General features: G+C 36.3%; 1 protein-coding gene across 1 annotated transcript in view; it reads left to right on the top strand.

Moving 5' to 3' along the window:
- The window catches only part of LOC100016305 (interleukin-17F), a 38,228-nt gene extending 26,659 nt beyond the window's left edge, over positions 1-11,569 (top strand). Inside the window, exons 3-4 of the mRNA XM_056814718.1 lie at positions 7,094-7,311; positions 10,705-11,569. Coding sequence (XP_056670696.1) covers positions 7,094-7,311; positions 10,705-10,945 — 459 coding nt within the window. The 3' untranslated portion in view covers positions 10,946-11,569. The remainder of the gene's footprint in view (positions 1-7,093; positions 7,312-10,704) is intronic.
- Positions 11,570-24,678: the final 13,109 nt, after the last annotated feature.

Here is a 24,678-nt window from a genome sequence, read left to right as displayed (position 1 = left end):
CTGGATCTTTTGGTGCAGTGTGAGGTTGCTGCAGGCATCTCCATGGAGCCTTTTCCAAGCAGTTCACTTCCTGGATTCTGAGAAGTGGCAAGTTTCTTAACTTTTATAAAACTAGAACTTTATGATAATTATACAATCCCCTCTGAGGAGGGTGTTGACAAACACATGGATCAACTCAGGATACATTAATTTTCACTAAGAAAAGAGCTTTATAAAAAACAGTACTAGGGCAACTAATTTAAGAAAACCTTTTAGGTCTAAAATGTCACCAAGAATCTAGATCATTCTGGTGGAGATAGATTAAGCTGTAGAGTTAAAAATCATTCAGAAGCTACTTAGGCTTCATGAGAAATGCTCTCTCTTGGGAGTCATCCAGGGGTACCACGCCCTAGGAAAACCTTCCCAGCTACTCTGGTATGAGACTGTAACAGCCATAAAAGGCATGCATGTCTTTTATATGCCTCATCCATTACATTTTTACAAATGCAGAGATGGGGATTAGTGCTATAACACTTCACTTCAGCTACTAAATGGACCCTTACCTCTTGTTACAAACAACTCAAAGGTACTTTTATAATGGTATCTTCTCCAGTACAGTCATATGGGGAGGTACAAATAAAGACAATATAACAGCACATATAGCTAATTGTCAAAACATAGCAACTTAACATGACCTAGTGCAACAAAACTTAATAAACAACATAAAATCTTAAAACAAGCAATCAGCAAGTATAATATATGTGACAGGACACAGGCACTGAATTAAAGAATTCTTTTTTTTCCAATTCCAATACAGAGATTTCCATAAAACAATGGAGTCTGAAAAGGCTTAAAATTCACCTCCAGACTCTTTAAGATTCCTTCCCCTCCCCAATATCATCATCCATCTAGGTTCCTTTTGGTCACACCTCCGAGGGAGAATTCCATGATGAACATAGTGTGGAGGAATTCCATATTGGATATATTGTACTGGGAAGGCCAGAATGGCAAGGGGGTGTAGGGAGATGAATTTTTCCCCTGAATCTCAGGATTATTTAAGCTAATAGAAAGGACCAGTGCACCAAGGAACAGTAGGAAAAAAGCTACCCTATAACTGGGAGCTCTTTGAAATAGGTAATGCACTGCTCTTTAATAGAGTGAGCCATGCTTGCAATTCTACTTCCTGTTTGGAAGAGTAGCCTTCCTTCCACTTCCCCTTTGGGGTAAAATGCCAAGCTTGCTTCCCCTGTCACATCAACAGGGGTTTAAGAGGGTAGAAGCTCTCTTTCCTAAGGGAAACACAAACACTGAACAAGCACTCAGCTGTTGGCAATATAAGGGAAATAGGGATTTATATTTTCCAAGCCTCTAGAGAGCTGCTTTAATCAGCAGCAGCAACAGTGGAAGGAGCAATAGTGGCAAAAACAATGCCAGGAATGAAGAGAGGGGAGGTTGGGAGGGAAGGCTCAAAAAGCCATGGCAGGAGAAATGTGGTTTCTTTTTAAACTAATTTACTCAGAGAGAATTAAAGGTTCTAATCCCCACTTTTGGTCACCATAAATGTAAGGGTTAAATTAATGTCCAATACTTCAAGTATTATATTTTATAAAGTTTATTACCTGACAAAATAGAACCATGTGACTAAGTTTTCTACCTGCTCAAAAAAGCCAGCTCCACCAAAGCTGCCACAGGAAGGAAAAAGAGGTCTAGACACGGAACTCCACCCAATTTATATCCAGTCTATGCCAGCACATAATGACAGGTAGTGAGTAGGGTGCTGGGAATTGTAGTTTTGCTGATGATCATAGTTTTTCTGGGGTTTGGAGTTTTTAGGATAATAGATTCAAATTACACACAGATGCAGTGGGGTTGGGTGAGTGGGGCTAGCAATATAAAGCAAGTAAAAAATCTTTTCTCTTGACACATTGAGCTGGTCATCCAGTCAGGAAGCAACAAGGTATAAGGCAAAGGGTTTTGGCTCTAGACCCAAAGGACCTGTGTTCAAATACCCTATTCTTATATTTTCTTTTGGATCTTAAGAAAGTTATTTAATACTGCTCACCTCCCTGCCCTCCCCCCAACCTTTTTCCTGGCTTTGATTTTTACTAATATCTTTTGTTTTTACATCACCTTCATTTCCAATATCCTTCTGTCCTTCTCCTCCCTATGGCTGTCCTTTGTAAGAAATAATAAAATGAGGGCTACTAGGTAGCAAAATGAAGAGAGTACCAGACTTGAAGTTGGGGACATGTGTTCAAATCTGATCTCAGACACTTTCTGGCTGTGTGACCTAGGCTTAACCCCACTTAACCCCAGTTGCCTAGTCTTTCCTGCTCTTTTCCCTTAGAATCAATTCTTAGACAGAACAGTTAAAAATAAAATAAAATAAGAAGAAAGGAAAAATGATTTTGTAAAACTAACCAATATATTGGTTCAATCTCAGTATATAAATGTATAAGAAATGGCCTGTACCCATAATCTTTCATGTCTATTATAAGTGATATCAATAAATTATTACTCTGATAGACTTAGAAACCTTGAAGCATAGTTTTATCTTAGGAAAACATTTTATCCTATAATAATAATTGGCCTTTATTTTATGGTTTTAAAGTTTGTAAAGAAGTTTACATTCATTTTCTCACGAGTCTCCACCATCCTGTGACAGGGGTGCTGTGGGTTATTATTATTCCCATTTTATAGAGGAGGAAATTGAGGGTGAAATCAAATTAGAGAAATTAAGTGATTTGTCCATGGTCACAGAACTAATTTTTATAGGTAGGATTTGAACACAGTCCTCCTTGATACCAACTTCTATTTACAACATCTACTGTTCCTTCTCTACTTTTCAGGACACACACAGCAGCAATTAAGTTACTGAAGGAATTGTATTGTCCTTTGTCAAACTGAATTAAAATAAAAGATTATCAAGGTAGACCATGAAAAAATAAAACCCAGAAAGGTACATTGGAACTTTTTCTGTGTCAGTCACTGATATTTCACTTTTCTGGAAGCATCCTTAAAATAGGACCAATAATTTTTCTTTTCTAGCTGCCTGCTAAGAATTCTCTGAAAGAGATAATGCACATTTAACATTTTTATGTCATTTGAAGATAAGAAAATAGAGCAACGTGGAAAGAGTCAGCAATTTTATGTAAATACCTAAAAGAAAAAACAATTTGGAACATGGGTCATCTCTGCAGTAAATCAGATATTTCAGGATCTGTTATAGCGTGAGATGCTGAAGGTGGAAGTGGGGGTGGTAAGCAAAGTTTTAAGCAGTCTGCCGTCATCCCTTTCTTTTCAAGTCTCCCCTTTCCACCCCTCAGAAAGTAGAATTAAAAAAAAAAGTTAGTCAGCAACTCCAAGTTAACCACAACTCTAAGACGGGAAACAGGCTGGTGGAAATAGGGGCAGAGATTGCTTTATAGCCACTATAAAAGAAGCAGGTATTCACAAGGACACTACACAAACACACAAACACACATACATACACACACACTCCACATAGGTGCTTTAAGCACTAGATTGACAACCAGAGAAGAATCACCATGTTTTTCAAGAGGGGCACAAGGATGGTAAGTATTATAATTTCCTTCTTATAATTAGTAAAGCTAAGCTCTGTTGGATGAAGTTTGATAAAGACTTTTGACTTTATTGAAAAGACGTAATAGATTTTGCATTGCTACTTGCTAGCTCATCTGCAAAATGGGTAGAATAGTATCTATACAACCCACCTCATATGCCTGTTATGAGGAGAATATTTTGTAAATTTTGCAGCATCACAGAAAAAAGAGTTATTTCTCCATCATCATCATTATTATTATTACCACTACTACTAGTAGAAGAACACTGCTTGGAGGAAAAATAAGTCTAGATTTGAGTATAAATCCACCACTTTCAGCTCTGTGACACTGAATAATTTACTTGACTTATCTGATTTTGCTTCATCATTTCTAAAAGAGAGAGAACAATGATTGTACTAGTTTCCCTTGGATATTGAGAGAATCGTAGGAATACCATTAAGTGAGAAGATTTTATAGATGTATAATATGAAATATTAATTTTTATTATTTATAGGCAACTATCCTGATTCAGTATCAGAGATAATTGGATACACAACTCTGGGTGGCTCTGGGCTACGGGATGAGAAAAATAGAACATGCTTTTGTAGAATTTTAAGGTTAACAAAGTACTTTCCTAAAAATAATGCTATGAGGAAACTAGTGTGTTATTATGCCTGTTTAACCATGGAGAAAATGGACTTTTCTTGCTTATGGTCATCATCTAGTAAGTGGTTTTAAGCCCAGGCATCTTCACTCTAAATATAGCTCTCAGAGAACCAGTTACTCCTGATTTCACTTTATTTTTGCACCTAGCTTGCCAGTAATTTGATTCTAAAATTCATACCTGATTGAATGCAAGCTCAGCGTGAAACTTCAAATAGAAGGGGGAATGGGCATGGACTGAAGACTTAACTTGGGACTCCTTGGTTTTGCACTTTGGACAGCTCCTTCAGAAGGGAGACTTTTTTTTTTTTAAACTCCCACTTATCTTAGAATCAATACCATGTATTGGTATTGATTCTAAGACAGAGGAATGATAAAGACTAGGCAATGGAGGTTAAGCCATTTACCCAGGGTCACATAGCTAGGAAGTATCTGAGGTCAAATTTGAACCCAAGACCTCCTGTCTCTATTCCCCTGCTCTCAATCCACTGAGCTACCTAGCTGTATCCAAGGAGGTAGGCTTTTACTCTCTAATACATGTTGGGGATGCTTTAGCATTTTCTTTTGCATTTGGTAGGATATTAGTGCTACTGTCAGTGAAGTGGCCCTCTAAAATGGGAGGGCTCTTCCATTGACTAGAATCTGCAGGAATTTCTCACTCTATATCCTTCCATATGCTTTCATATTGACTTGGTGGCTCACATGAGATGTGGCTCATCAAGGAGAGCATTTGACTTGGTGATAGGAAGCTTAGATTTGAGCCCTAGACTGATCCTGGAAAGTTTAGTGACCAGGGGTAAACTAAAGTCTTCCTCATCTGTAAAATGGGCATAATAAATGTATACCTGCTTAACAGGATGTTTGAGAGGAAGAAGGCACTTTGTAAACTTAAGGCACTGTAGAAGATGTGAGTTATTATTATAATGAGCTTTACATACATTATCTGATTGAATTATTAGGTGTGGGAAAGTAGTTTTAGTATTTTAAACTTCATACTTTAAACTAAATTTTATAGCTGAGGAATTTGAGGCTCAGAGAAATGAAATAACTTGCATTCAAGTCACACTCCTAGGAAATGACAAACTTGGGACTTAACCAAACTCCAAATTGAAATCTCTATAGAATTTAGCATCCCATCTTTGGGAATAAGTGACTGTACTAAGGAGAAAATACTTATTAAAATAGCATAACAGCAGAAACCATGGCCATATTTAATGACAGCAGTCATATATATGATTTTTCTACTTCTGCAAATTTCTTTTTGCAGACTTCCTTTAAAGAGCCTGTATCTTGCAAAAAGATCAGTACTGACATTAAAAATAATGAGGATGAGAGAAATAGCGTTTTAGTATTTAAATTCATTGTATGGAAAACAGCAGAAAATCAAGGACTGCTTTTTCCTTGTACCCTTAGTACCTGGCACAGTCTAGGTGCTGAATAAATGTTTGTTGAATGGGACTGAATCATTACATGCTTCAGACAAAAATACTTTAGTTCTCTTCTGGAAGATCAAAAGTCTGATCCTAGGTGAAGTACAGACCTTGTTATATCCCCTTGGAAAGACACTATGGGATTTATTAAATGATAGTTTTGGAAATTAGGAAGATCTGAGTTAAAATACTGTCTCAGACATTAGCTAAAAGAGCATGATGAGACCATTTAATTTCTTTGAGCCTTAATTTTCTCATCTGTAAAATGACTCTCCACTTTATAGCTTACAGTTGGATGATAGCACTCAACTCATGGAACTGTTTAAGAATCATAGGAGATAATCTATGCAAAAAACATTATATACCTTAAAACTATATAAATGCAAGCTCTGATTATCATCAATATGCCCTTTTTCATGCGTCACTTGTGCCTTTACATGATGAAGATAAATATTCATTCCTATGCTTTATGAAAAATAAAAGTAACCTTTCTTTCTATAAATTGCTTTGAGTTCTTCAGAAGAAAAATAGATGTGTCACCTTGATTTACATAAACCACCAATCTTGAGTTTTTGATTCAGGGCTTCTAAATAAAGGCCAGCAGTATAGATTTCAAACCTTGTCTGATCTCCAGATAAGAAAGCACTTGCATCGTTTGAGCTGCATGGTGTTCTGCCAGACGTGATTACAGATAATGGTTCAGAAGCCCTCAGCCCTGGAATTTTCTTGAATCCAGTTTTCAAATATCAAATATATACTGTTAATCATAATTACAATGAATGGATAGAGCACTCCAATGCACTAGCCTTTAGGAGCTGTGGTTCTACTCTTTACTCTATAGGTTAAGACTTGCATTAGTTGCAGTCCCTGGTAGGGAGGAAATAGGTGGGTGGATGGATATACATATGGGGATATATATGTTTGAGTCTCAAATTTTTCTCCTATAAAGTGGTATAATACTGCCTATTCTACAGTCCTTATAGGGTTGATGTGAACAAACATTAGAGTGTAAGTGTTTTTTCAAATATGGATTGTTTCATTCTTTGCACGTGAATGCCTGGTGCCTGGCACCTAGTAGGTACTTAATTAATGTATTTTGATTGATCAATCAAAAGAAAAAAATGGATGTAAAAACCCTTTCAAAAAGCCTAAAGTAATCTGCAGTAATCTGATATCATGTATTACTATTCATTATAATTTTTAGTTATTGTTCAGTCATTTCAATTGAGTCTGACTCTTTGTGATCCCATTTTGGGTTTTCTTGGCAGAGATACTAGAGCTTTTTGCTATTTCCTTCTCCAGATCATTTTATAGATGAGGAACTGAGGAAGACTTAGTTGGGTGGCTCACTCAAGGTCCCACAGATAGTAAGAGTCTGAGGCTAGATTTAAACTCAGATCTTCCTAACTCCAACCAGAGACAGAGCCCATAACCAAGAATATACCATTTTTCTTTCAGTTTGAATTACTGTTGCTGGTGATGCTGGGACTTATTTTCCTTGGAAATGTGGGAGCTTTGAAAATTACAAAAAGAGGAGCAAGTTCCCAGAATGGTGATAATTGTCCGCCAATGGAGAACAACAGTGTGAAGGTTGACATCCGATACATCAACCAACATAAGGTCATTCACTCTGCACGTGCCTTCCAGAATCGCTCCATCTCTCCCTGGGATTACAAGTAAGGATTATTCTTCATAGAAATAGGGTCATACACTTTTTTCTTTTTTTTTTAAACTCTTACCTTCTCTCTTAGAATCAATGCTATGTCTCGGTTCCAAGGCAAAAGAGTGGTGAGGGCTAGACAAGTTAAGTAACTTGCTCAAGGTCATACAGGTAGGAAGTGCCTGAGGCCACATTTGAACTCAGGACCTCCCATTTCAAGGCCTGACTCTTAATCCACTGAATCACGTTGCTGCCTCCATCATGAACTTTTCTAAAGACCATATATTCTCTTACTGCTTTGGATGAGAATGATGTCATGTATCAAAGAGCAACACAAATGATTAAGGATTTTTAAAATGGGAAAGGCTTAAGAAATCAGGTTTCGGTTCACAAATGACTTAATCCAAAATTTAGTGACAATCTTCAGTCAAGTTAGAGAGTGGAGACCAGTTCATCTTCACCAAACATAGAAAAGTAGGAAATGGTTTTCTATCTTAGTGGGAAGAACACTGTTTAGATTTAAGGGAAAATCCTCAGAAAAGATTCAAACTGAAATGGGATACAGAGAGATTTCCTTGAGAGGCAGTGGAAAGAGCATGGAATTTGGAATGAGAAGAAATGGATTGGAATTCATTATCTGTCCCTTATTACCTGTGCAGCTTGGAACATGACAATCATCACTCTGCTCCTTATATAAAATGAAAGGATTGGACTTAGATGACACCTAAGACTTTGTCCATTTCTAAATCTAATTTAGAGACAGCTAGGATTGTCGAGATTATCCAATTAAACTTTCTCATTTGACTGATGAAGAGATTGAGGTCTAGAGAGGTAAAAGTAACTTTCTAAAGTAATGTAATTAATAGGATACAAAGATGGGTCTCAAACCCAGGCTCCAGATCTCTTGAGCCCTATTCCAGGAGATTTTCTACTGAACCACACTACCTTGCTAGTTATTCAAGTACAGGATGGATGATTTCTGGTCTAGGGTGGTGTACCTTCTTGCCCAAAGACAAAAAGACTAGAAAATTTCTTTACAGTTTTTAAAAGTGGAGAAACAAGTGGGAAAATAGATGTAAGAGAGAGCCAGGGTGAAGCTTTTTCTAAGAAAGTATGGCATGTCTGGTTATGTCCTTCTCCATTTGAGTTTCACAACCAATCCTAGGAGGTAGGTACTATTATTAGCCCCATTTTAGAGTTGAAGAAATAGAGATGAAATGAAGTGTCCAGGGTCACACAGTCAGTGTTTGATTTTGAACTCCAGTCTTTCTACCTCCAGGGCCAGTGCTCTATCTACCATTCACCCAGCTGCTCCCAGAAGTTCAGGAAAGGTGCAGAACATATCTTGGGGGGGGCAAAAGGGAGACAGTTTTCAGTGACAAAAACGGTGGGGTAAAATGATGTGGAGGGCAATCACGGTCAGATTTATGCCAGAATTAGGGTCTCTGAGCTTGATGATTCTAATCAATTTTCTTGGCACATGGCCAATGAGTGCTTTCTTAACTTATGGTATGATAGGGCGAGGGAAACAGAGTGGAGAGGATCAGGATGGTTAAGAGAGAGAAAGAAAGAAATTAAGGTCATAAGTTTAGAGCTAGAAAGGATCTTTGAGGTCATTTATTCCAATATCCTTATTTTAAAATTGAGGGAACTGAGGCACAGTGATTCTGTTGGTAGTAAGCAGCACAAATTAGGATTTGAACCCGATGTTCTCTGCTTCCAAATGCTGTAGGGCTCTTTCTTTGGCACCATTTGAGTCAAAGGGAAATAAACATAATACAGATGTGTCAAATGTTCCTTAGAAAGCAGTGGCTTGTTCACAGGGCTAGCTATGGCATGTGCTGTCCAGGGAGCTTCAGATGAACCACCCCCTTCAACTTGCACAGATTCTTTGGTCTTCTTCTATTTTTTTTTTTCTGCTAGCAGGATGCAGATCTTGTTTGATTATTTGTTTGGTACCACTCATAAAAAGAAGAGAGGCAGTAATCAGTAAGCACATTCTAGGGGAATAGGGAAACTCAAGTTCTAATCTTAGCTTCACCATTAGCTAGTTGTGTGACCTTGTGCAAATCATTTGCCTTCCTGGGCCTCCGTATACCCATTTGTGAAATGAGGAGGTTGGACTAACTGATCTCCAAAGCCACATCTGTACCTAACTGTGCCACATGGCTACCTCTCAAAAGGTATTATAATTGATAATCACTTCCATACTTATATATATGTATATACAAGGGTGATAAGGACAAAATCATCAAAGTCCAAAAGGCATAGAGTCCTGGAAATAATTCCTTAATCTCCTTTTCTTAGAATCAATAGACTAGATTTGGAAGTAGCCTCAGACACCAGTGAGTCTAATCCATTTGGCTTACAGATGAGGAAATCTAGGTTCAGCGAAGTCAAATGGCTTGTCTAAGGTTACATAGATAGAAAACATCAAAGGCAGGATTTTAACCCAGGTCTCATCTCCACAACTGTGTTCTTTTCACTGTATTGGCATGTTGCTGTTCAGACTACACAGTAAGGGCAGGGAAAATCAAAATCTCTCAATCAATTTTTAAAAAAGGAAACATAGAAAAATATAATAAAGGCAGGCTGGTTGGCACAATGGATAGAGTGCAGGAACTGGAATCAGGAAGACTCATCTTCCTGAGTTCAGAACTGGTTTCAGACACTTGCTAACTGGGTGACCCTGGGCAAGTTACTTAACCTTGTTGGCCTTAGTTTCTTCATTAGTAAAATGAAATGGAAAAGAAAATGGCAAACCACTCTGGTATCTTTGCCAAGAAAACCCCAAATGGGGTCAGACACAACTGAACTGATTGAACAACAAATATGGAGTATTCTTTATTAATGCATTTCTCTACTGGTGTGAATACGTGTGTGTGTGCATATATACACATAACTGAATCTTGTTTCATTGCCCAAGTGTTTCCTGGCACTTGGATTGGGAAACATGGTGGAATACAGGAAGCCCACGTGAAAATGGAAGGGTTAAGCACAAAATCTGCTGACTTTTAGGAGAGTGTATTGACAGTAGGCACTGCTCTTCCTCTCCCATTGGGACCAGCCCACAGAGAAGCAGCCAGGTCAGAGAGAAGATGTTAAAAACTATGTTTGTGAGAACACCATGCCCTGATGTATCCTGTTAAGGAAGAAGTGCCAGGTCTCAGAGTCCTTGTGGTTGATGGTTTCTCTTGTAATTGGCATCACTGGATTCAGTGTTATTTTGTGGGCTGGAGCCCACAATCAGCAGAAAGCCGTAAAGATAAGTGTTTGGGAGACTTCTGGGTAATGCCTCCCTTACAGATAGATGAGGGCAAGAGGTCACTGCCATGCCCAGACATCAGCCACCTTTCCTTTCTGCCTTCAGTCTAATCTTCCCTTTCTTCTGTGTGCTTTTCTCCCACAGCATCACCAAAGACCCGGACAGATTCCCTTCAGAAATTGCAGAGGCCAGCTGCCGGTACTCCACATGCATCAATGCTGAGGGACAAGAAGACAATAGCAAGAATTCTGTTCCCATTCAGCAGGAGATCTTGGTCCTCCGGAGAGAGCCAGCACAGAGCTGCTCTCATTCCTTCCGATTAGAGAAGATATTGGTGACAGTGGGCTGTACCTGCGTCACCCCCATGACCCGCTCTATGGCTTGAGATCTGACCCTCTCTTTTTTGGGGAGGCCAAAAGCTCACATCTCTCCCAAATAGCAGTCATTCTGCCACATCACTTTTAGGTTTTTCCATACCCAAATTAACTCCAGTCCTTGAGATGTTCAATCTGACCTGGACACAACTCTGAAAACTCTCTTCTATCAAGGAGAACACCACTTTGGGGCTCCCCAGGAAACATAACTTGATACTGAAATAATCTAATATTATATTGAAGTTTATCCAGGATACCATATTGTTAAGTGCTAGGTATTACTTTGAAAATGAGTGAAGGATTTTTCTGAAAAGCTCCGTTAGTCTTTTTTTTTTCTGGAAGCTAGTTTCTATCATGTTGTAATCCATTCCCATCCCTGTTCCTTTGGCTTTATTTATAATGTTACAATGTGCCCCTATTTTCTCATCTTTTTCAGTAAGGATAAAGCCCCCAAATTCAACAAATGGGCAAGAGAAAGTAGAAGGCATATCATTTAATTTTAAATGTGTTTATGGCTGTTCTGAACTGTTGTATATTTATATCTGTTTTTAAAGAAACTGTTCACCTATTTATGATTCAAAGCTTATAAATATAAATATATATATATTTCAGTAGTAAAAATACTATGAGATCAAAAGAGGAACTAATATAATAAAATGTTATTACTTAAAAATGTATTTGATTGTTCATTTCTGACTGGGAGTGTCTCCTAAGAGGATGTGTCACCAAAGGAGTCAAAGTTTTCTACAAATCCCATCACTTCATAAAATTCCCATACATCTCTGAGAGGGAGCACATATTAGGACCAATTTACTGAGAGAAGATAATTTAACATACTAAAACCCAGAGGTCATATGGAAGGAAGGATATAAGCATTTAAAAACATTCTTATGTGCTAGAGACTATGCAAATGGCTTTACAAATATCTCATTGGATTCTCATAACACTCTTGGGAGGTAGCTGCTATTCCAATCCTGATTCTATAGCTGAGGAAAAAAAGGTAAACAGAGGTTAAATGACTTAACTAAGACCATACAACTAATAAGTATATGTGTGGCCAGATTTGAATTCTAGGTCTAATACCATCTACTGTTTCATCTAGCTGTCCTTAATGGGAAGCAATCGGGAGAAAAAAGACTACAGGAAGGAGGGAGGGAAAGGATTATCATTTTGCCAGGCACTGTGCTAAATGCTTTGACCTCATTTAATCACAACTGCCTTAGGAGGTAGGTGCTATTATTATCTCCATTTCACAGTTGACAAAATGGAGGCAGGCAGTGATTAAGTGACTTGCTCGAAGTCTTGCATCTACTAAGTGTCTAGGCTGGACAGCTGCAGCTACTAAATGTCTTAGTCCTCTGGACTTCAGGTCCAGCACTCTAGCTACTTAGCTTTCTCTAGCTCTCTCTCACTCTTCCTGGTATTCTGTTTATTATTCTTTCTTTCTAACTACTTTGAGAGACTCTTGATGAAAAAGAAAGTGTCTAGTTAAAAGCCCTTATCTTCCTCCTTAGAATCAATAGTGTGTATTGGTTCCAAGGCAGAATAGCATCAAGAACTAGGCAATGGGGGTTAAGTGACTTGCCCAGGGTCACACAGCTAATATCTGAGGACAAACTTGAACCCAGGATCTTCCATCTCTGGATCTGTCTCCCAATTCAGAAAAAACAAAATATTTCTTGTTTTTAAATATAATTTTTATTTTATTTTTTAAAATTTTTTCCATGGTTACATAGTATTTCTTATTTTTAAAATACATTTTAATTTCTTTTGTTTTTACATTACCTACATTTCCCAGTGCATCTCTTCCTTCTCCATACCCCTCTCTCCCAATGAGAAAGCCAATCTTTTCAATAAAGAATTAAAAAAGAGAAAAAGTGCAGCAAACTTAATTATATAAATATATGTAAAACTGATCTGTTTATCTATCTATACATCTACCTAAATATCTATAACTAACATATCAAAAAAATCCCACATTATCTCTGAAGTGAGATGCCATTTGGGGACTAAGCATATAAAGCAGTTATTTAAGAAGCTGATTTAAGCATCTCGAGGGGTTCCAATGATGCAAAGGGGTGTTATGAGATGAGATGGAGAAGGGAAAGGCGAACCCAACACAGGCTGGCCTTCGCTGAAGTTATAGTGCTCCCACTGTCTATGGCATAATGTCTCTTTTCATGCCCAGAGGCTTGCAATTCCTGCACCTGTCACAAGGTGGCAGTGTGGCAACAAATTCCCAGATCCCCTTGGTTGGGTCTCATTCACCATATTGAAAACACATTAAATTTCCTTACTAAGAACCTCAACCTGTGTTTCTGCTGTAGAGGATTATGAAGAGGTTATTTATAAATTTTAGGTAGAGTGGGGGAAGGGGAAACTGAGGCACCAGTGGTTTTTCTTGTTGTTAGAGTGCTGACACCTCTTTTGACTTTCTAATTGGGGTAGAACCCAGAACCCTCAGTGCCAAAGGCAGTTTGCTGGATTCTATAGAAAAGTCTTTCCTTTCTCTAACTCGATGAAGCCTTTGGCCTTGGGTCTTTCAGAGATGTTCAGAGTTAGCAGCAACCTCAGACAACAATTTCATCTCGCAGAGAATCTCCTAAATAATATGCCAGATGAGAATCCAGCTTCAGTCTGAAGACCCTGAGTGAGGGGAACTCATCATTTCCCAAGATATAGATTTCACTTTTGTTAATCAGTGAAACAGATATTTTTTAAACCCTTGTCTTCTGCCATAGAATTGCTAAAAGTGTCAATTGCAAGACAAAAGAGGGGTAAAGGCAAAGCAATTGAGGTGAAGTGATTTTCTGGGCTTTATACAATTAGAAAGTATGTATATAGAAAGCTATATATCTATATCTATATCTATATCTATATCTATATCTATATCTATATCTATATCTATATCTATATCTATATCTATATCTATATCTATATCTAAACCTATCTACCCTTATATATAAATTGTCTCCTATGTGCCAGGAACTTTGCTAAGTACTAAAGATTCAAGGAAAGGTGAAAATATAGACAGTCCTTTCTCTCAAGGGGCTCACATTCTAATGGAGGAGACAAGAGGCAAATGGTTATTTAGCTACAAGTGTACGGTGGTAGGTAGAGAGAGAATGTGACTTATGACTCCATGGAGAATTTAAAGTACCATAAATAGGGGGCAGCTGGGTGGCTCAGTGGATTGAGAGCCAGGCACAGAGATGGAGGTCCTAGGTTCAAATCTGGCCTCAGACATTTCCTAGTTGTGTGACCCTGGGCAAGTCACTTAATGCCTATTGCCTAGCCCTTACCACTCTTCTGCCTTGGAACCAATATACAGTATTGATTCTAAGATAGAAGGTAATGGTTTTAAAAAAAAGTACCATAAACAAATGTAACCAGCAAAAGAAGCCCCACCTATCCTATGGGAAAACTTGCATGTGACCATGGATCTTCCCTGGCACTGTCTTTTTTTTTTGTTTATATATCATATCTGACCTGACTTGGGGTGGTGTGGGGACCTGCCACTCTTCAGTTCTCCTGCCACAAAGGACAATTGATCTCATGAGTAAACTTCCGTAAACAATCCAGTTATCCCAATAGACCTTAATAAATCTACATATTTTCTCCTATGCTGGTATGGACAGCCCTTCTTCACTATCTCAATATTCTCTCAGATGGTTTGTCACACAATAGGCATAATTGAGGTGGGCAGTCTTGCATCTATATAATTGGCTCAGGATCTGTGTCCTTACAACAAGACATATATGTATGTAAGTGTAAATGAGAAGTAATCTAAAAGGTTTGGAACTAGCAGTGTGTGTGTGTGTGTGTGTGTGTGTGTTGTGTAGGGGGGCCAGGAAAAGTGTCTTCAAAAAGATGGAATTTGAACTGAGTCTTTAAGAAGCCAGAAAAGGCAGGAGACAGAGATGTGAAGGAAAAACCATTCCAAATATGGCAGATAGATAATGAAAACACAGTCGGGGGAATGATATATCCTATTTGAAGGTAAGGAAGAAGGACAGAATCACTGAATCATAGAGATTATGGAGAGCAATAAAGCACAAAAATGACTGGAATGAAATGGTGATGTCAGATTGTGAAGGATTTTAAGAATCAAACAGACTTTTATATTTTATTTTGGAGATAGTATAGATCAAGTAGGAGAGTCCCATGATTAGATCTACATTTTAGGAAAATTGGTTTGACAACTGAGTAGTGGAAGGCTTGGAGTGGGAAGAGATCTGAGACAGGGAGATGAATTAGAAGGCTATTGAATCTCACAGGCATGAGATGATGATTGCACCAAGACTGTGGCTATGAGTTGACAAGAGATTGAATATGTGGGATGATTGAAGATGACACTGAGGTTGGGAACTTAGATGACTGGGAGAATGTTTGATCTTAGAAGAAACTGGGACGTTTGGAAGAGGGAAGGTTGGGATAACTTTAATTGTTAGGAAGTTTTCCTTTACATTTTTTGTAACTCTCATGGTTAGTTCTATTAATTCTGCTCCATGGGGTCAAATCAGAACAAGTCTAATTCACCTTCCGCATCAAAGTTCTCAAATATTTGGAAGTGACCACACACTCCCTGAGTCTTCTCCTTTTGAAAATAAATATCCCCAGGCAATTTAACCAATCTTCATCTGGCATAAATCTGATACCCTTTGTCAAATTTGTCTTCTCTGGAAGTTTTCCAACTTAGGTGGATTTCTAAAGTTGTTTCTTTTAGCAAACCATGTTTATTAGATAGTTGAAGTCTAGCATTCCTTTAAATTCTCCATGTGACATGGCTAACCAGAACTCCAAGCAAGTAAATAGAAGTTTGGGGTGGGGTCTTCTTTCAGATACATGTTTCTGACAGCTTGCAATATTTTCCCCTTGATCTCAGAGCTCTGGAATTTGTCTATAATATTCCTGGGAGTTTTCATTTGGGGATCTCTTCAGGAGATGATTGGTGGATCATTTCAATTTTTCTTTTATCTTGTGGATCTAAGATTATGGGGAAGTTTTCCTTTATATTCGTGAAATGTAATATATAGATTCTTTTTATGATTTTGGCTTTTGTCATGTCCAATAATTCATAGTCCAATAATTCTTAAATTATGCCTCCTCAATCTATTTTCCAGGCCAGTTATTTTTCTGATGAGCTATTTCAAATTTTCTTCAATATTTTTTTTCACTATTTTGACTTTGTTTTATTGTTTCTCAATTTCTTGTGGAGTCAGTAACTTCCATTTGCTAAGTTCTAATTTTTAAGACATTTTTACCTCAGTAAGCTTTTGTATATCATTTCCCATTTGCTTAATTGTGCTTTTTAATAGAGTTCTTTTTTTTTAACTGAAATTTTATTCTTCTTTTACCATTTGGCTAATTTTGTTCTTTTTTTAAAGTGTTTTTTTCTTCAGTATTTTTTTGTGCCTCTTTTATCAAGTTGTTATTTCTCTTTTAACAATTTTTTTTGCATCATTCTCATTCTTTCCCCAATTTTCTCTCTACTATTCTTACCTCCTTTATGTCTTCTAGGAATTCATGTTGAATTCATGTGAATTTTTCTTTGAGGATTTGCTTATAATTAGTTTCACATTGTCTTTTCAGTTTGCAGCTTTGTCTTCCCTGCCACCATAGTCACTTTTTATGGTCAAGTTCTTTTTTTTTTTTTGGTCATTTGTTCATTTTTTTCTAGTCTATTTATTAACTTTGAACTTTATGTTAAAGTGGGACTCTGCTTACCTCAGAATGAGGAGGTACTGTCCCATGCTTCAGGATTAAAAAAAAATTATTGTCATGCTAAACACACTTTCATGTTGGTCATTGTTGTAAGAGCAGATTCATACATAACCCAAACCCCAAAATAAAACCATAAATACACTGACATGACAGATGACTCCAACATTTCTTTCTCTGGAGGTGGATAGTATTTTCTGTCATAAGTCTTTCAGGATTGTTCCAGGTCACTGAATTGCTGAGAGTAGTCAAGTTTTCACAAATAATCACCATACAATATTGTTGTTATTGTGTACCATGCTCTCCCAGTTCTGTTTATTTCATTCTGCATCAGTTCTTGAAGATCTTTTCAGCTTATTCTGAAATTATCTTGTTTATCATTTCTTAAAGCACAATAGTATTCCATCACCAACATGTACCACAATTTGTTCAGCCATTCCCCAATTGATGGACATTCCCTCAGTTTCCTTTGTCATTACAAAAAAAGCTGCTATAAATATTTTTGTACAAGTGAGTCCTTGTAGAGAACTCAAGGGGTTAATTCCCCCTAACACATTCCCCTCCTCCTTCCTGGCTTGCCATATGCAGTACTCACAAAACAAAGAAGGCGGAGATGTAGAAGAACTCAAAGAGTTAATTCCCCCTCATATGTTTCCCTTCTTCTCTGGCATTCCTAAGGAAGTCATGAAAGGGGGTTGACCACAGGGAAAAGCACATTGAGATAAAATTCTAATGCAATCAAGTTCTTGGTTCCAGATGTTCTTGATGTTTCTTGCCAGAAGAAAAATAGTTCTCAGTACCTTAAGGAAAATACAATTCCCAGAATTCTACAAACTTCATTCCTGTTTATTGCTTGATTCTCACACTAGCCAGGGTTGGTTCTCATGCTAGCCAGGTTTGATTCTCACTCCAGGAAGAAATATATCTCTGCTGCTGAAGCTGCGGGAAGAGGTGTATGGAATAAATCATGAAGCGCTGAACTAAGCTCATGTGTGATTGCCTTCATTTGGCCCTTTGTCTATCTTGCTCCTGTCCCTATTTGGGACCCCATTCATCATAGGTCCTTTCCCCTTTATTATTATCTCTTTGGGATACAGACCCAGTAGTGGTATTTCTAGATCAAAGGGTATTGTGCAGAAGAAATCTCATAATTTTCCCTAGTAACAAACAGTATGTACAGTTTTATAGCCCTTTGGGTGTAGTTCCAAGCTGCCCTCCAGAATGGTTAGATCAGTTCACAATTCCACCAACAACGTATCAGTGTCCTGATTTTGCTACATTCCCACTAACATTTACCATTTTCCTTTACTACCATATTCGCCAATCTGATAGATGCGAGGTACTTCAAAGTTGTTTTAATTTGCATTTCCCTAATCAAGAGAGATTTAGAACATTTTTTTTTCATATGATTATTGTTGGCTTTGATTTCTTCATCTGGAAATTGCTTATTCATATTCTTTGATCATTTGTCATTTGGGGAATGGCTTGTATTCTTTTAAATTTAACTTTCTCCATAAATTTGAGAAATTAGATCTTTATCGTAGACATTTGTTCCCCACTCCCCAGATTGTTGTTTCCCTTATAATCTTGATTAGATTACTTTTGTTTGTACAAAAGCTTTTTAATTTAATATAATCAAAATGATTCATTTTACATCTTTTAATACTCTTTTTTTCTTTGTTTCTTGTTTGGTCATAAATTCTTCCCTTCTCCAAAGACTTCCAGTTAAACTATTCTGCGTTCCCTTAATTTAGTTATGGTACCACTCTTTATATATAAATCATACCTCCATTTGACCTTATCTCAATTTAGGGTGTGAGATATTGGTCTAACCCTAGCTTCTGCCATACTGTTTTCTAATTTTCCTAGCAGTTTTTGTTAAATAGTGAGTTCTTCTTCCAAAGGTTGGGATTTTGGTGTTTACAAAACATTTTTTATTACCATTACCAAACAATGTTTACCAAACATTACCAAACAAAAATGAGCTAGGGTCATTTATTTCTGTATATCATGTATCTAATCAATTCCATTGATACACCATTCTATTTCTTAGCCAGTACCAGATTGTTTTGATGATTGCTGATTTATAGTACAGCTTGAGATCTGTTACTACTAGGCCACCTTCCTTCACATTTTTTTCCATTAGTTCTCTTGATATTCTTGACCTTTTGTTCTTCAAGATGAATTTTGTTATTATTTTTCTAATTCTAGAAAATAATCATTTGTTAGTTTTATTGATATGGCACTGAATGAGCAAATTAATTTAGGTAGAATTATCATTTTTATTATATTAACTCAGGCATGAGTAATTAATATTTTTCCAGTTGTTTAGATCTGACTCTATTTCTGTGAAAAGTATTTTGTAATTGTGTTTGTACAATTCCTGTGGTTGCCTTGGCAAGTAGATTCTCATCATTTTATATTGTTTAGAGTGATTTTAAATGGAATTTTGAATTCTAACTCTTGGTCTAGACTTTGTTGGTAATATACAGAAATGCTGATGATTTTTGTGGGTTTATTTTGTATCCTGCAACTTTGCAAAAGTTGTTGATCATTTCCACTAGCTTTTTAGTTGATTCTCTAAGATTCTTTAAGTAGACCATAATATCATCTGCAAGTGATAGTTTAGTTTCTTCATAGCCTACTTTAATTCCTTTTTCTTCCCTAATTGCCACTGCTAATGTTTCTAGTACAATATTAAATAATAGTGGTGAAAATGGACATTCTTGCTTCACTCCTGGTCTTATTGGGAGGCTTTTAACTTATTCCCATTGCAGCTGTTAGTTGCTGAAGGGTTTAGGGAGCTACTTACCATTTCAAGGAATGACCCATTTATTCCTTGCTTTCTAGTGTGTGTGGCTTTTTTGTGTGCAGTTTTTGAATTAATTTATTTAGTCAATTTAGAACCTTATTCCTTGGTTACAAGAATCACATTATTTCCCTCCCTCCCCTCCATGCCCATTTCATTGACCTCTGCCCTCTCTAATGTGTTAATATATGAACTCAAGGATATGAATTTCCCCATGAGTATTGCTTTGGCTGCATCCCATAGATTTTGAAAGGATGTCTCATCATTGTCATTTTCTTCAATGAAGTTATTAATCATTTCTATGATTTGTTCTTTAACTGATTTTGGAGAATCACATTGTTTAATTTCCAATTAATTTTTTATTTGACTATGTACCCTTACTAATTATTATTTTAATTGTATTGTGATCTGAGAAGGTTGCATTTGTTATTTCTGCTCTTTTGCACTTGTTTGCAATGTTTTTTATGCCCTAATACATGGTCAATTTTTGTGAATGTACCATGTGCGGCTGAAAAGGTGTATTCCTTTTTGTCCCTATTTATTTTTCTCCACATATCTACTAACTCTTTCTAGTGTTTTTAATATAAATGGGTGTTGTATTTTGTTGAAGACTTTTGCTGCATTTATTGAGATGATCATGTGATTTCTGCTACTTTCGTTATTCAAGTGGTTATTTATGCTGATAGTGTTCCTAATATTAAACCAGTCTTTCATTTTTAGTCCAAAACCCACCTGGTCATAGTGAATGATCCTTGTGATATATTGTTATAGTCTCCTTACAAGTATCTTATTTAACATTTTTGCATCCGTATGTATTCATTAATGAAACTGGCCTATAATTTTCTTTCCCTGTTTTTACTCTTCCTGGCTTCAGTAACAGTATCATATTTGTTTCATAAAAAGAATTTGATAGGATTCCTTCTCTATTTTCCCAAATAATTTATGTAATATTAGGATTAATTTTTCTTTAAATATTTGATAGATTAATTTATGAATCCATCTGGCCCTGGGGATTTTTTTCTTAGGAAATTCTTTGACAGCTTGTTCAATTTCTTTTCCTAAAATAGGACTATTTAAGTATTCAATTTCCTCTTTTGTTAATCTGAGAAATTTGTATTTTTGTAAATTATTCATCCATTTCATTATGAATGTCAGGTTTATTGGCATATAATTGGGCAAAATATCTCCTAATGATTGCTTTCATTTCTTCTTCATTGGTGTTGCATTCACCCTTTTCATTTTTGATACTGATCATTTAATTTTTTCTTTTCCTTTTAAAATTAAATTAACTAACATACTATTATATTTTTTCATAAAACCAACTCCTAATCTTATTTATTAGATCAATGATTCTCTTAATTTCAATTTTCATTTCTCCTTATATAACTTTCATTTCTCTTTCTCACTTTTCTTCTGCCTCCCTTAATTGTCTTTATGAAGTCTTTTTTGAGCCCTTCCCAGAATCTATGTCCAATCCATATTTTTCTTTTGGACTTTGCATATGTTTCCTTTGCTTTTACTCTCTGCTTCCATGTCTATGCCTTGCTTTTTGTCTCCATAAAAATTCTTTAGAGTTAGGTACTTTTTTTGGTTATTTGCTTATTTTTCCTATCTAATTATAGGTATGGAGGATAATGTGATGGTCTAAGTGCTGAGAACTATGGGAGTCCCCTCCCTCTGCTGATTCAATGCTCTTACTTTCAATTTTATCAATTTCTCCTTTATATTTTAAGATTTCCAATTTAATCTTTAAATGAGCATTTTAAATTTCTTCCTTTTCTAGTTTTTTTTTGGTTGTATGTCTAAGTCATTGATCTGCATTTTCTCTGTTTTATTGATATGAATGTTTAGAGATATAAATTCTCCCCTTAGTACTGCTTTGGCTACATCCCATAAATTTTGATATGATGTCTCCTCATTGTCATTTTCATTAATAAAATTATTCATTGTTTCTATAATTTGTTCTTGGACCTGACCTTTTTTTGGTGTTAGATTATTTAATTATCAATGAATTTTTTATTTGTCTTTCCATGGAGCTTTATTGCTTAAAATTTTTATTGCGTTATGATCTGAAAAGGATGCATTTATTATTTTTGCTTTTCTGCATTTTGTTGTGAATTTTTTATGCTCTAATACATGGCCATTTTTTGTGTAGGAGCCATGTACTGCTGAAAAGAAGTTATTTTTCTTTCTATTGCCATTTAATTCTATCCAAAGATTTGTTAGTTCTAACTTTTCTAAAATTTCATTCACTTCCTTTACTTCTTTCCTGTTTATTTTTTTTTATTTGATTTATCTAATTCTGAAAGAGAGAAGTTGAGGTCCCCTGCTAGTATAGTTTTACTGTCTAATTCCTCCTGAAATTAATTTAATTTTTCCTTTAAAAATTTAGAGGCTATACCATTTTGAGTATATGTATTTAATATTGATATTATTTCAATCTATAGTACCTTTTAGACAGATGCAATTTCTTTCCTTATCTCTTTGAATCAGATCTATTTTTGCTTTAGCTTTGTCTGAGATAATGATTGCTACTCCTGCTTTTTTTACTTTAAATGATACACAATAAATTCTGTTCTAGCCCCTAATCTTTACTCTGTGGGTGTGTGTGTGTGTGTGTCACCCTGCCTTATATGTGTTTCTTATAATCAACATATTTCAGGATTTTTAATGCTGCTTTCTTCAGAGCTTGTTCTGGGAGGGTCTGAAGATATTCTATGCTTCCAAGATGGCGTGATTGCTTTCGTGGTCTGCCCTATGGTGTTTACCCAGGAAGGGTCTCTGCTACTTTGTAGCCACAAGCTCTAAGGCTCTTCTTGGCCCTGGAACTGTGACCAGGTACCCTGCTGTCCTGTAGCCACAGGTGCTAGTTCTCCTCTTTTCCCTGGATCCTATGCTCAGGGCTAGCTCAGTGGTCCCCGTAATTTCTCTTTTTTAAATAATATAGACAATATATGAATTGCTCTGGCCCAGCTTACTTCATATATGTCTTCCCAATTTTCTCTGAATTTGTCCTTTTCATTGTTTCTTATGGTATAATAATATTATTTTATTTTCAAGTACAATAATTTGCTTGGGAATTACTTGTTAAACTGTCATCTACTTAATTTCTAGATCTTTGTTACTAGAAAAAGTCCTAATATATATTTTTCTCTGTCTTTCATCTTTTTTGGGGGGGTAGCTTTGATGTGGGGTAGTTTTCTCTTTGTCTTTCTTCTCTTTGGGTGGGATTTTGATTTTTCTTTCTGAAAAAGAGAAATGATGAAAATCACCTGAATCCATGGGAGAATATAAGCTCCTTGAGGGTAGGAATTATTTTCTGCTTTGTCTTTGCATCTCTTGTGGTTGGCACATAGTAGGTGCTTAATAAATGCTCATCAAATTGAATTTCTACAATCTACATTGAGGTTGTTGGGTTAAAGGAACTGACAGACATCATAGGTTTTAAACTCCTTGACTATGCCATCAATACAACCATAGTTATCATTCCCAGGCATATCATCTCTTCCTGTCCACTATATAAATATGTTCAGAGTCCTGGTTTTCAAGTATTTGATTTCCAGATTTCCCATCTTCTGCCCTCATGAGGTAGTCCTCTAGGAGACAATTAATAAAATTAATTTCCCCTCCAAAATGAGGGTCTGGAAACAAAGCTGGAATCAAAAGACCAAAACAAAACAAAATGAAAGAATGGCATTGAAGTAAGCATTGAAGCATCACTGTCCAATACAGTTTTATTCTATGCCAGCACATCTGTTTGCTAAATGTAGTCTGCATGTTGCCTCAAGTCATTTGAGAAATTATTATAGGCAGCCTGGGTATAGTTAGCAATTCTCTTCTGTATCTTTTCTTTATTTTACGCAAAGCAGTGCATTTAAAAATTAAGATGGTAAAAAGGTTTATGGGTCATTGGAGGTGCATAGGCATAGCTAGTATCAATGGGTAGAAGACAAGTTTCAGCTCAGTATAAAGAAAAACTTCCAATTAGATCTGTCCACAGAAGGAATAGGCTCCCTCAGTTGATGAGGGTGCTGGGGGATTGTCCAAGATAAGCTTGGGTCATTTTCCTAGGGTCATGTAATCATAGATTTAGAGCTGGAAGGGATGAGTCAAGTCAACAAGCTATTTTTTTCAGTAAAATTTTACTTTTTTCTTGACTACATGTAGAAGCAGTTTTTAACATGTATTTTCTCACATTTTGAATTCCAAATTATTTCCCTCCCTCCCCTCTCTGTTTCTTTAGATGACCAGCAATTTGATATAGGTTATACATATTTCCCTTTTTGCCAGCTTGTGGAAGAAGACACATTACTAAAACAAAAAATTCTTGAATAAAATGAAATGAAAAATGGTATGCTTTGATTTGCATTCACACTCCATCAGCTCTTTCTCCAGTGGTGGATAACATTTTTTCATCATGAGTGGTCTTGGATTCTTGCTTTGCTGATAATAGCCAAGTCATTCACAGTTGATCATTGTATACTATTGCCATTACTGTATATAATGTTCTTCACTTTGTATCACTTCATATAAGTCTTTCTAGGTTTTTAAAAAAAGTTGTTCATTGTTTCTTGTAGCACAATAACATTGTATTACAATAATAAACTACAACTTGTTCAGCCATTCCCTAGCTGATGGACATCCCCTGAGCTTCCAGTTCTTTGCCACCACAAAAAGAGATGCTATACATATCTTTGTTCAGATAGGTTTTTCCTCCCTCTTTTTTGATTTCTTTGGTTTATAGATTTAATGGTGTTATTGCTTTAACCAGCATTTATTAAGTGTGTATGTAAGTAAGTAAGTAAGTAAGTAAGTAAGTAAGTAAGTAAGTAAGTAAGTAAGTAAGTAAGTAAGTAAGTATGTCTTTAGATGATTATTTTTTGACTTTCTCTGTAACCCTAGTGCTTGGCACTCCTTGAGAGACAGGAGGTTCTAAGTTCAGAAATGCCCTTAGACACTTTCTAATTGTGTGATCCTGGGTAAGTCATTTATCCCCAATTGTCTAACCCTTACTGGTTTTTTTTTTTTTTTGTCTTGGAACCAAAGAGGGTAGGAGGTTAAAAATTAAAAACAAACAAACAATATCCTTAATCTTAAGGATCTCACAATCAAGTGAAGAAAACAACACATGACAACCTCATGCAAGATATATACATATATATATATATATATACACATATGTGTGTGTGTGCGCACGTGTGTGTATGCTAAATT

Source organism: Monodelphis domestica, chromosome 2 (genome assembly GCF_027887165.1).
Source record: "Monodelphis domestica isolate mMonDom1 chromosome 2, mMonDom1.pri, whole genome shotgun sequence".
NCBI classification, from domain to species: domain Eukaryota; kingdom Metazoa; phylum Chordata; class Mammalia; order Didelphimorphia; family Didelphidae; genus Monodelphis; species Monodelphis domestica.
This window is presented reverse-complemented; position numbering and strand designations above follow the sequence as displayed.